We start from the raw sequence: 14,251 nt of genomic DNA on the forward strand, positions 1-14,251 counted from the left end.
ATTTGTAATTGCAGCACTATTTTCCCTACATCACATGTAGGGATTATTGTAAGGTCACGGCTATTGCACATACACTGCTTGCAGTAATGAGCTGAAAACAGTGATTATAGTAACAAGAGCACTGATGGTAAAGCGCTGGTGGCGTTTCTTTATTCTGTCTGTACTCACACCGATCACAAAGTGGACCCTGAGAGTCATTTAGTATGCGATGGATCAATCATCATTCTAAATTAACTTCTTGGGCAGATACCTCTAAACGACACACTGTGTGTGGCAAGGGACTACCGTAAATTAACAGGGACCTCGCATAATTCTCTATGCAAAATTGAAATGGAACTAAACTCGAGCAAAGTGAAGGCTATGCAAACATCCCAAGATGTTCATCAACCAGATTGCTCTTTGTTTAGGGATGTTTGTCTTTTCACAAGTTCAAAAATTGAGACGCCATACTTTTTTCGACATCATTCCTTTCATTCTATATGCCAAACGCTTTTTTTATACTTTTTTCCTCATCCACGGCACCCCTGAATTACTCATTATTTTAAGACTCTTATATCTCATTACACTACGTAAATATGCAAATATCCCTAAGATACAGTAGCCCTATGTCACAGTGACATATCTGTTTCCATCAGAACTGACTGAAAATAACTTTATACTTGACGTTTAAGCACCACCCTCAGCATCCCTATTCTGGGGGGAAGGTTCACCAAAAATAGCCGATCTACAAGCTCACAACGTGTCACACCGCGATACGTTGTGAGCTTGTAGATCAGCTATTTTTGGTGAAGAGAGTTGGTAGATGTTATAAGAGTTCATGAAGTACAGTGCAAATCAGGTCTGTTTTACTAAGCATAGAGGGTTTAACTGAAGTGATATTGATGAATTCAAAATATCAAATTATTCTTCGGCTCCCCTGGACTGGCGTCACAGCACCCTAGGGTGCCACAGCAGCACCCACTTTGCGAAACCCTGCTATAAGTGCCTATCCAGCTTGTCACCATGCATTCGACAACAAGTTCAGTCTCTTCAGATGACAAACTGGCCCAGCATTCTGACAATAATGTGCTTGCATGCAAGCAATACAAGGATGGGACAACATGACAGCCAAATTACATTTTCAATAAAATACTGTCCAACTTGTCTATACTGTACTTCACAGGCACCCCAAGTAGAACCCTTTATCAAACCCAGCTCGCACTACTTGTCAAATGGAGGCTGTTATGAGAGCATGACGCAAATGTTTTCTCCTCGCTGAAAGTAAGTCAGTGCTGAATGCAGTGCATGTCTAATTACAGATGAAGCATCAAATTAAGATGCCAAGGCACCGGTTTGAGGAAGGGATGGATGCAAGGGGCCTCGCTGTTGTTTATACTTCTTAACGAGGTAATGCCATTTTCAAGGATGCATGTGTTTTGTAATTTCTGTAACAATATTACCACAGCAACACCAATTTATTACTTTCTAACATCTTCAGCGATGTTGTCATAGTTCTCATCTACAAGGAAGACACCCTGCCGCCTAGTGGGGTTTGAATAACGCATGCGTCTCACCGCCAATTAGTATGAGGCTCTACTGTAAAGTGACAGGAAGCTAATTCACAAAAACTGCAGCAACATGAAAGAGGAGGGAAGTCACCCACAGAGAAAAATAAACTGTCAGTCCCGTACAGATAGAGGAACATCAAGTGTTGTCTCCGAGGCACTCCAATTACTTCCAAGGCTAACTGTGAACCACTAATAACTTCAGGGAACCTGAGAAACAAAACATGTTAGCTAATTACACACGCAAGTCATTTAGACTGATTGATGGAACATATTATAGTACTTTCTCTCTCCCTGTCTCTCTATTCCTCTTTCTCTTTCTAATTTCCTCCGCCATGTAGAATAGAACAGAATAGCATCTCGACTGTGTTTCCCTTGGTAGCTGTCTCCATGAAGGCCTACTCTGACATAATGAGACACTCTCCCTGCTCAGCAGTATGCACAATCAACTGGTGAACAACTGGCATAGATTTATCATCATCATCCGAGGACCAGAGCTCTATCTAAGAGGTGACATAGTGTACGGACGCAGAATCGCAGGCAGTGGCATGTACCGTGGAAATACAGAGAGCGAGGTTACACACCGAGAAAGCTATATCCAGAACAAGTGCACGGTTCAGGGTTGGGTTCAGTCTTGCTTCTATGAGGTCGGCCAATCTATTACAGAGGTGAGAAAATAGTAAACAGTCAATGTGTTTGCATGCACATTAATATTCTAGCACTAGTTGTTTAATTTTTAATTATGTAATGTGGCACCACAGGTGTGTGCCATATCCTTCACACAATATCCCACACAAGCTCATATCCTGATTCCTTATGAGAAACCCAAATGTGACAGACACCCCTGGGGTGCTGATGTTATACCCCTCATATAAGGCATGTCATCTCTTTCCTGTTGGGTTGTTCTATGTGAGTTCCATTTCCACAACGATATGAATATGTACATTATGTTCATGCGAGAGTATCTGTGATGTAGATAAGGAGAGAAATAGACCTTCAACCTTCAACAGAATGGGCTACAATAGTGTGAATGGAAGAGTAACTTCCGTTCCATTCTGTCATCACCATTCATCACCATGGCAGTGAATAGTGATTCATTCATTATTGTTTACCGGATATTAAATAGGCCTACTAATCTAATACATTTACATTAATAGTATTTTCACATGTATAGGACAAGGGTCTATGGTTTTGCTTACATTTTCCTTGTGCTTATCAGGAGCAGACCCTGACATGCAATAGTGGACCTTAAAATTGAAGCAAAGTTAAAATGCTTTTCAAAGTATATTTCTTACTTTTGTTTACGTACTACTACTGCATCATATTGCCTGCATTGCATCCTTATCAAAGCTCCAGACAGACCATCCTGGCCTCAAATATCTCATCCATTGACCACATTTTGTAAAATTATCTTTTTCTGAAGAGTGGCATAGTCGTTGGGTTAACTTGTCAATGCAAGCATCGACTGTACAATGATGACATCAGAAATGGCAGCAGGAATGTGAAAGGTAGTGCCGCATTTCTGCAACAGTTCTTGATATCACTGAATTCTTGCTGCTCACAGCCTCCTAAAATACTTACTCAGCAGTACACCGTAAAAAAGGTGAAATGTGCCATGAGGCTGGGAGGACTTGTGACAACACTGCACTCTGCGTGCCTTTAGCACACCAACAACAAGAAAAAAACAAACAAAACTATTTCAAACTCTTTGGAGGATCTGCTGGACTAAACAACATGGTCGTTTGTTATTGTCTATGCAATAGGTTTATACATGATCAGTTCCTCACCACCACTCCACTTTAATGAATGTTTGTTATCCTGATAATTTTGGAGGTTTCATAGCATAATGTTTCCCCCTAGTGGTATGTGAATTAATTGAGAATCGACAGACACTGTGTGAATAATGCACCGTGCTGGCACTGACTCCATTTCGATTGATGATTCAGGCAGTAATGTTTTCTCAAGCAGCAAATAAAAATCCATGAGAGCCTATTGTGCAAATCTATGTTCATCTGGCAAGGTTACAGCATGTAGGGTATTTCCCTTTACATAAATAAAACATAAAAAACAAACAACGACTTTTTAGTAAAGAGATAAATGTGACGGCAATATTAATTTGTCATTTTGTGTAAACCCTTTTTTCACAAAAATATCACATCCCGTGCCAGAAATTGCAGAGCTGATGTTGTTGAACCCACTGTCCTTTGCAGATACAATACAATGCATTATATCTGTGTGTGGGCAGGAGGCACAGCTGCTTGGTGCACTGGGGAAGTGGGGTAATTGAACACCCCGCATAATATAGTATTGAAAAAATGATCTCAACATGGATAATAATCCCACAACAAAATCTGTTTATGGAAAAATCTAGGATTTGTTTCATTTTGTATTATTATTATTTTTTTATTATGCATTTTTGGGGGCTTTTATGCCTTTACTGATACCACAGCAGACTGACAGGAAACGGCGAGAGAGAGAGATGGGGAGTGACATGCGGCAAAGGACGTCCGGATCGGGAATCGAACCGGCGACGCCGCGGAAACCCTGCCTATGTGGTATGCGCCTTGACCAGTAGGCCACCGGACACCCTGAATTTGTTAATTTTTTTATTTGACATAATCTGTACAAATCACTGATAGTATATATATATATATATATATATATATATAATTATATACAAAAATAAACTAATGCCACTGAAAGAAAGTGGATCTCATTGATGAGTCATTCACAACTTGTCAATTGATCGATCAACACAGTGACAGATTGATTAACATGAGCTAGAACTACAGTATCAACAGGGGATGACCCAGAAAAACTGGTCCCCTGCCCCATCAGAATCTATAACAATAGCTTTCTCCTCAACCATATGATCTCAAAATGCATTTCCACTGTTCATAAACAATATCATGTCATTCATACATGTGCTGTACACAGAGTACCCTGCAAAAAAGCTCAGAGTCTCAGACTATTCAAATAAGATTAAAAACATACACCTGTTTTCAGGCTGATAAATCACTATGTAGGACGACAAAGACAGTGGAGTTGCAGTGTTCTATTTATACTGATTTATACCACTTGGGGTCGAGACCCACTTGGGGTCGCAGGAAGGTGAAGGTGGGGTTGCACATTGACTACATACTAGTGTATGCTTCCATTTACAAATGTACACAGAAACACGTTTCCGTAGCTTTTAAACTACATTGATAAGACACAGGAATCACAGCAAATGTAATTGCATTTTAACTATTCCTATTCAAGTCTACCAATGTAGCATATCGTCACTCTTGGGCAGAAACCTTGTACCTCCAAGTGCTTGTAGATCGTCTGTCTGTTTTCACTAGTTTGAATCATTTTTAAAATGATATATGCAAAACGAACGGTATTGGACATACAAGGTTTTCACCCGACAGCGAGTGGAATTTGGTGTAAGCCCAGGGTCACATTGGCCAAGCTTCGCGGGGCGCTTAATAAAATTAACTCATAAATAGCACCACTCACTTCACACTAGGAGTGATTCTTTACATATGCTTTATTTCAACTTTGAAATTGCACCATAAATCAACTATGGGGTCGCCAAAAAGGTTCCCCCATAAAATAGGGTCCTGGTGTAAAAAGAAGTCTGAGAACCATTGGTCTACTCTGTAATCATACACTGGAAAGTTAAATGAGCCAGTGGCCACTGCAGTGGATAGCTTTGCAGCTGTGGCCCGCGCCAGACTTTGGTTTAATCGAGAAACTTTGGGGCATAATGGCTTATTTTGACACACACACCGACAACCCTGAGCTATTGATTTATCTAATTAAAACAATTTAAGCCATGGAGAGTGAAGGCAAGAATATCAATGCTGCTTTCAAACGTTGGTGAAATACCTAATTTGCGTGTGACAAAAATGGTAACTTCTGATTCTTTGATAAGTCAGTCTCTGAAGATTGGGCCTCCGTTCTCCTTAAAATCCACATTCTCTCCACATTCCTAAAAGTCCCCACTGGCTTTCAGAGAGTGCACAGCAATATAGAGCAGCAGCCTGTCAAAGCTTATCGGTAATTGAATGCACCCCAAAAGCCTCAGAATATAGAAATATTATATGATGAGGAGGAGGTGATCAAATACGTCGAAGTACAAACAGGCTTGGGACAGCGGTGTAGAACCTGGTCTGAATATTAATTACTTAAGAATGACAACCCGCCGCTGATAACATCATAGGCCTATCATGACTAAAATGTGCTGCATTTGCCTTCATCTGCTGATTCATACTTTGTCGTACGATGGTGTCACACTCCAAAAAAAGTGGATCTAGAAGCTCACACGACACATCACGTCTGCGGCACGATATGAACGTGTAGATCTGTTTTTTTTTGCATAAATTATTAAAGTATAAATAGTGCACTCAAGCATGAGTGCGGTATTAGTTTTGGCAGCAAAGTCTTAGTCTTCTGAAATAGTTTAGTCTTAGTCTAGTCTTAGTCGACAAAATCTTAGTTTTTTAGTCCTTTAATCTTAGTCTTAATGCATTTTTGACAGCAAAGATTTAGTCTTTTCACCACCATTTAGTCTTAGTCAGTCTTAGTCTTATGAAATAGTTTAGTCTTAGCCCAGTCTTAGTCGACTAAATATCCAAATCTTAGTCTTTTATTCTTTTAGTCTTAGTCAACAAAATTAACACTGCATTTGTGTACAAATATTCTTATGCTACAGATCAAAGCATCAGACGTTAATGCACATTTAAGATGATGCACATAACCATTTAATAGTAAATAGAGTAAAAATTGAGTCATAATAAGGATGGGATGGACAAGTAAAGTCATTATCATGCTTCCAGTGAGGGGCCAAAACCATAACAATTTCTATGTCAGTCAGCTCTAATAAGGTCAGACACTTTATGAAGCCTTATCTGACACAGTGGAAATGGTACATACACAGTCAAATCCTGAGTGTTAGTTTAACTCTGAGCGTGTACACATGGAACCTCCTGGACACGTGAGGGTCAATTTGGTTGACATGTGTACACTCTCAGAGTTCATTTAACTCTCAGGATTTTACAGTGTAATGATATTGGCTTCCTGGTGTGATGTCAATGCCATTTTTCAACACAGCCCTGCAATACAAAAACATTCAAAAATGCCAACTTTACCACCAGGGAAGAAGACATATAGTAGCGGTTGCATTTCATTGTGGGATGGTGGGGAAGAACTACGTGACATAATTTAGTGCAGAATGCCTCCATATTCTGTGGATTTATAACGACAACAAGAGGCGATTAGAACACAAACATTACCACAATATTACCCATCTGTCAAACAAACCCATCAGGTGCTGAGGATTTAAATGACTTTCTCTGGTCTTACTTTTGTCGACAACAGAGCGCTGACTTTATAACACCTCATTTTCCATCGCCTAGGGAGATAGCACGAGTGAAATCAGCTAAAATGGGAATTCGAATATGTAATGGGGGGAGCTGTTGCTAAGTCATTAAAAGGAAGACCATTTTGGACATTTGCTCACGAATGAACATATTGACCTAGAATATGGTTTTCTAAAAAACATCATCTAACAAACTCTGAAAATGAATATATACCTTGTGGCATAAGTTATCGGGTCAACGAGTAGCTGTTTGACCTACAAGGAAAATATAAAGCTATGATGAAAGAAGCAACATTGTATTGATTGATAAATGCATTTTCCCCTCTATGTTCAATTGGATATCTGTCATGGCACATTTCCAGGAGCAAAAGTATGACCTTCCTTCTTAATGCTGTCCCGTTGTTCGGCACACTCTTGAATTTGTACAACACTGCCATGTCTAGAATTTCTGACTGTACAATTTGTCTGCAGTAGTTCTGTTGTAAATGACAAGGACGAGATATTCTAAGAGGATAATCAGAGGATATGGGCAGAGTAAATTGTCCTCTATTCAAGATGGTGCATTGTGCTGTAGTAAGTTGCAACAGATGCTTAGGTGTTCTCCTCAATAGACATCTAACCGACTCTTTCCAAGTGCTCCTCACTTCAACCAGAGGCCAATATTTACAGTACTGTAGGTATTACTACACAGACCCTTTTCCCTGCAACTAAATAGAAAAGACATCCATTCATGAATTCGATTATAAACCTCATACCAACTTCAGCTATCACGGCTGATGTTTCTTGACAGCAGTGGAAACAGTTGTGTCCTTGGGGTATGAACCTTAGCTAGCTGCTATAAATTTTTAGTGCATAGTACATTCTTTCCTCATTTGGCATGTTTGAAGTTCGCCCTAAACATAGCGAAGACTTGAGCAGCATCCACAAAATCAACAGTTATTGAGTCTGAAATACAGCCAAACATGAGTTGATTTGATAAAAAGAATATAGTGTGTGTGTGTGTTTGTGTTTGTGTTTGTGTGTGTGTGTGTGTGTGTGTGTGTGTGTGTGTGTGTGTGTGTGTGTGTGTGTGTGTGTGTGTGAGAGTGTGTGTGTGTGTGTGTGTGTGTGTGTGTGTGTGTGTGGTATATATATATACTTTTACAACATCAATACATCGCCCAGGGGCAGACACAGCTCCATCTATGACAGCAGCGCCATCTATTCATGCTTGAATTGAACTGGTACCATGATGAAATGTGATAAGGACAATGCATTCAAGCAAGCATCTTGTTCATGTCAAAGCATATAACTGACTGTTTACAGAATAGCACTATTCCAGCCTTTGTACATTTTATAACCACAGACTAGCTTGGAGTGGTTTCAACAGGTAAACACAAACTTCATCATAAAATGTGTTGTACAGCGGTGTTGTGCCAAAATAGCTGATCTACAAGATCACAATGTGTGCCAACGCATTGTAACCTTGTTGATCTGTTATTTTTCCACTATTAAAAATAATAATATATCATTATAATTATGTAGCAAAAATAGGGATGCCAGTTTGAAATTGTTTTCATTATTAGGGGGAGAAGATGCATAACTACTGTTGAAGTTGGACTCAGTTGTATCCATAGGTTGATGTTGCAAGGGTGCACACTAGTTAAAGTGCAGAACCTGTTACTGCTTTCTAATTTATAGGCAAAACAAACAATCTGTATGAATTAGTAGTGTTCCTGACTAGTTGACATCACTTACTGGAGCATCGATTATCTTGTTTCTAGATAATGAAGAGACTTGTTCCCATTTACAAATATTGATGGAACTAACTTACACTGACTTGCTGTATAACTTAAGTTCCTAAGGTGGAAATGAATGTCACAAGAAACACAAGGAATACATTTAGTTCGATTTAATTGGGCGTAAAAAAACAACAACTTACAGTACATAAAATTATGTCTTCACTCATCTTTTGGTCATTTTTCTTTCAGACAATTTCATTATTTTCATATATTAACATTGGAGATTTACATGAGTGATTCTGGCACTAAAATAATAAGACATTTTAAAAAAGAATTAAATAAGTGATGATATATACAATTCACTTCAAGAAAAACTGTACACTTGCTGACCATGCGGCAACAGCCAATTATTTACAACCAATATTTACATATTTGCGTTGACATCTGTATTATCTTATCAAGAACCACGATACTGCAAATTAAAAAATGGTTGCAATTTCAAACTCAGTTGCCACTGTCACAATGTTTGCGTTCTGCTTGCTTGTTACACTCGCTCCAATGCCAACCTCTCGCTGTTGATGGGAGAAGTAGGACGGGAGGGTGCCCGTCCTAGAGGAGGTCTGCATTGTGCTCCTAGATTTGGGAAGATGTGTGCCATAACTGCAGAGTTTCCAAGCATGGGGATATGCATGGGGATTGTTGTAGACCGGCACTGAGGAAAAGCCTATTGTGTATGCATTGTCTCCGGGGGCCTTGAAGCTTTGGCTCGGTATCACACAGTAAGTGCTGTGCGAGTCCTCAGAAAGGGTGCTGGCAGCAATGGATGAATCTGAAACAGAGATAAAGACAGTTAGCTATAAATAGCAAGAAACGGTATTTCAAAGAAACTGATTTGTTTCCATAATCTTAACGGTTTAAACAGTTCATCATGTACAGTTATAGTATATTAAAATAATTAATAATACAATCTGATGAACTTACTTTTTGGCCCGGGCTGGAAGGTACTGAAGTTCCTCTTGCCTCCATCACCACCGCTGATGTCAGAGTCACTGTCATTGAAGTCACTGTCCCCTTTGCCGCTGTCCTTCACGCTCGACTGGTCAGTGTTGTTCCCGATGCCACTGTGAACACAATCAACACATATTATCAACCACTGCACCACTCTAGGTTGATTATTGATGTTTCCTGTTTTTTTCCCCTCCACTTATGAGGCCTGTCCCCCCCCTCCCCCCCACCACACACCAGAGGACAACCACAATTATACTGTATGTGTGCCTAGTGCATGTCAAGTACCCTCCATGCAGAACAGAGGGCAGAGACTGTGAATAAATCTCCTCCCACCACCAAAGAGACAAGAAATTATATTTTGCCGGTGTTCTTACCTCACTTGCAAGCAGTATTTGTCACCTTGCCACACTGATGTAGGCCGGAATTGCTTGGAGGGCAGGAACATCTGAGGGAAACAGACAAAAATGGCAACAGGGGGTTATTTTCCATTTCTTTGGTACTGTAGAAAGGCAAGCACTTGAAAAAACATCACAAGCCATATTTATTTAAATAAATTCTGAATCTTGCAGCAGTGTACGCACCTTTGTCTCCGAGTCCTCGCTCTTCTCCTCGTACAGGCATGAGTCATCGAAGGAGGAAGAAGCTCTCTCGTAGAAACCCCCGTGGCCACTGTACAGGTTTGGCTCCGTCGAGCCCTGAGTAGAAACCGACCTCCTGTCGAAGAGTCCATGTGACACCTCCTCGTCCTTAGAGTCGTGGCTTTGCTCTCCTCGGTTGAGTGCGCACGTGACGGCAACAATCACTATTGCAATCAGCAACAATGCACATCCCCCACTGAGCATAATAATGACTATTAGTGAGCCATCCAGGCTGAAGCCTTCTTCGCCACTTGGCCGTAACACAATAACAACTTGGTCTGCAGAGGGCTGCATGTCTGAAACGACAAACCTAATAGTTGCACTTGTAGAGAGAGGGGACCTGCCATTGTCACTCACTGCAATTTTCATTTCTAACACGTCTCCAATTTCGGCTGTCAGCCTTTGTTGCAAGGCAATCTCTCCGGTGTCCTTATTCATGGAAAAAAGCTTTGGGTCACCTTGTACGATTCTGTAGGAGAGCTCTCCATTCATGCCTTCATCCTCATCCTCAGCCTTGACACAAAGCGCCAGATACCCCACTGGTGCATTGTGAGGCAGGGGGACATCGAAAGAGTCATTTAGCAGGATGGGGAAAGTGAAACGTGGATAGTTGTCATTTTGATCAACAACTTTGATTTTGATTGTTGATGTGCTTGATTGAGGAGGGGAGCCTTTGTCTTCCGCCTGGATGGTAAATTCAATCTCCTGAACAGCCTCATAATCAAAAGATCTCAAGGTGTACAATGACCCTGAAAGTGGATCTATAGTGACATAAGTTGACATTGAACCCCCTCCGGGTACTTCTGAGTCCAAGACTGTGTAGGACACTTTGGCGTTCTTGCCCATGTCAGGATCACGTGCGATGACGGTGGTCACATACGAGCCGGGAATGTTGTTTTCCAGAACCGAAACTTCATAGACCGGCTTGCTGAAGAAAGGCGCGTTGTCGTTCTCGTCCGTCACGCGAATCGTGTACTGTCGGATGGTCTTGTAGGGCGGGCTGCCGTGGTCCTCCGCCACCACCGTGAGGTTGTACTCGGGGATCCTCTCCCGGTCCAGGGCGGCGGTGGTGACGATCATGAACGTGTCGCCGTAGGCCTGCTGGAGCCTGAAGTGGCCGTGGCCGTGGAGGCTGCTGCGCACGTAGCCGTTGGGGCCGGAGTCTCTGTCCGAGGTGCTGATCAGCGCCACGAAGCTCTCCTTGGCCGCGGCCTCGGTGATGTAGGCGACGCCGTCGCTGCTGGAGGTCATCGGCTTGATGTTGATCTCGGGCGCGTTGTCGTTGACGTCCACCACGTCCACCACCACCCGGCAGGTGGACGGCAGGGAGCTGGCGCCGCGGTCCGAGGCCTGGATGTTCAGCTCGTAGGACCTCCTCTGCTCGAAGTCGACCGGTGCCCTCAGGGACACGTCGCCCGTGTCGGGGTCGATGCTGAAGGTGGAGGACGGCCCGTCGACGAACGCGTACACCACCTCGCCGTTGGCGCCGCTGTCCGGGTCGGAGGCGCGCACCCTGAGGACGCGGTGGCCCACCGGGGAGTCCTCGTAGAGCTCCACTTTCAGCGGGCCGTGCTCGAACGTCGGGCTGTTGTCGTTGAAGTCCAGCACCGTTATGTGCACGTTCAGTGAGCCGGACTTTGGTGGCTCTCCGCCGTCAGTGGCCGTCACCTGGACCGTGTATGAATCCTTCACCTCTCTGTCCAGCTCCTTAACGAGCACGAGTTCTGCAGATTTCACGCCGTCCTCTCGGGTGCGCACTTCAATGGTGAAATGACTGTTGGGAGACAGCGTGTAGTTCTGGATGTAGTTGTCGCCCACGTCCTGGTCGAGAGCGGCGTCCAGCAGGAACCTGGAGCCGAGCGGGACGTTCTCCAGGATCTGCAGGTGGGTCTCGTTGCGAGGGAACACAGGCGAGTTGTCGTTGATGTCCCTGACCTCGATCTCGACGTGGATGAGCTGGAACTTTTCTCTGGAGAAGGCCACGATGTCAAAGGTAATGAAGCAGCGCGGCGAGCGGGGGCAGAGCTGCTCTCGGTCGATGGTTTCCCCGACGCTCAGAAGTCCGTCGTTCTCCCTCATCACCACCACAGACGCGTTTGTAACTTGCATGAAGCGAAAGGAGGTTCCAGGGTCGTCGGCCGGATCAATCTTTAGGTCTTGAGACAAGTTTCCAATCTCTGTCCCGGGCGCATCCTCTTCGTAAGTGAAATACCTCGTGGTCGTACACCGAACCGTGCATAAGAACAGAACGGTTACCGCACACTGCCAAACTCCTCTATTATTCTGACAAAATCCCATGTTGAATGGTTGGTTACTGGTGCAAAAAGAAAGAAATCCTCATCAATGCTGCAGCCCAAAGCACTGCAGGCCTATACTTCTGTTGTGTGAGGTCGAGGAGTCACTCACAACTGGTTTGGTTTACTGACTTTGCTGGTGACCTATAAAGCCCTGGTCTATGCAAATAAGTTGCCCCCTCGACCAATGGCCATCCAGTGGTCTACCAAACGGGGCACGTTTGGTTCTCTAGCAAATTGCCCACGCCCGTGCCGTGACTAGAGTGCAAATGGCTTAAGATAAACTTTACTGAAGACCATTAATCACAATGGTAATACTATTACCCAGCCGGCAGACTGGCAATTCATTAATGAATGGATCTAAAGTTAACATTTACATTTCAATGGGCCCTGTCTCACTTCAGAGGTAGGCTACCTCGGGCATTACCTTTTCAAAGGCAGGGAAGTTGATTAGTTTGTCTCTCACAGTCACAATAACCAAACAGAGTTAAATGATTTAGGAAGTAATACAGCAGTCATCATAATGAAAAGCATGTTTCCTGCAAGTTGAGTGCAGTAGCCTAGAGTATTCATATTAGTGCACACAGCTTTGCTAGACTTTATCAGTATTAGGAATAATGCATGGTGGATGCCATTTGACAGTCACTCTGAAATCATCCTCAGAAATAAGATCCCAGAAAGGCTATTCCGTGTGATGCTTATAATATAAAATATATGATGTACTTATCATAGCCTATATCATTTCACATTAAATAGCCCAATATTGCTCTCATTTGAACATAGGCTGTTCACCCCAGCTAGGCTCTCCAGTGTCTTCACTAAAATAAAAACATATATAACTAGAAGCAGTGCTCTTCCGAGCACAGGTCTCCACCAGGCCACACAAATCGGCCTGTTATAGCGCCACCATGAGGCTGATTTAAAAAATGTGGGGCAGAGGTTCTGAATTAGCATCCAGGGAGTGTGTGTGCTCAGTTTGAGAGCGATCGGGCCAACGGCGCCGGAGATTAGCTGGTAACAACCAGGCCACACAAATCGGCCTGTTATAGCGCCACCATGAGGCTGATTTGAAAAATGTGGGGCAGAGGTTCTAGATTGGCATCCAGGGAGTGTGTGTGCTCAGTTTGGCAGCGATCGGGCCAACGGCGACTGAGATTAGCTGTTCACAAACTGCGAGGACGCACGCACGGACGCACGGACGCACGGACGCACGGACGGACGGACGGACGGAGGGGAAAACATACTCTCCCTCAGCCTTCGGCTGGTGGAGACAAATATATATAACTTCCTCAGTCTGGAGCAAAATGGAGCCTTTCCTTCTGATGTGGGCTACAGTGAGATATGCTGTTTGATGTTAGGTGTGACGTGAGGAGATAATTTACATACAAATGGAGCATAATCCATTATAAAAACAAAGCATTTGCGTATGTCTTTTTAGCTATAGGGGCCATGATCTGAACTGTCATCAACGCTGAATAACATCCCACCCTTTCCGACATAAAAATAAAACCCTCTTATGAGCCACATAACTTGAAAGCTAAATTGAATTGTAATTAAAGGTCTGAGAGAGCAAACCATGCTTTTCTTGTACACCCAATTACAGGCTGTTCTAAAGGACCCCTGACCCCACCCCCGCAGCATGCACAGTAAAGATAAAATATTTTAAAAAATACACCACTAA

The 14,251-nt window shown here is 43.0% G+C and overlaps 1 protein-coding gene across 1 annotated transcript; it reads right to left on the minus strand.

Moving 5' to 3' along the window:
• Positions 1 to 1,745: 1,745 nt before the first annotated feature.
• Positions 1,746 to 12,574, minus strand: LOC308307541 (protocadherin 8; the record flags this gene model as incomplete). Its single annotated transcript, XM_080752807.1, has 5 exons — positions 1,746 to 1,754; positions 9,197 to 9,459; positions 9,612 to 9,751; positions 10,013 to 10,083; positions 10,220 to 12,574. The coding sequence occupies 5 exons, from the start codon at positions 12,572 to 12,574 to the stop codon at positions 1,746 to 1,748; spliced, it is 2,838 nt and encodes a 945-aa protein (XP_080608933.1).
• Between the last annotated feature and the right edge of the window lie 1,677 nt (positions 12,575 to 14,251).

This window comes from Nannobrachium achirus (assembly GCF_963921795.1).
Source record: "Nannobrachium achirus genome assembly, chromosome: 22".
NCBI lineage: Eukaryota > Metazoa > Chordata > Actinopteri > Myctophiformes > Myctophidae > Nannobrachium > Nannobrachium achirus.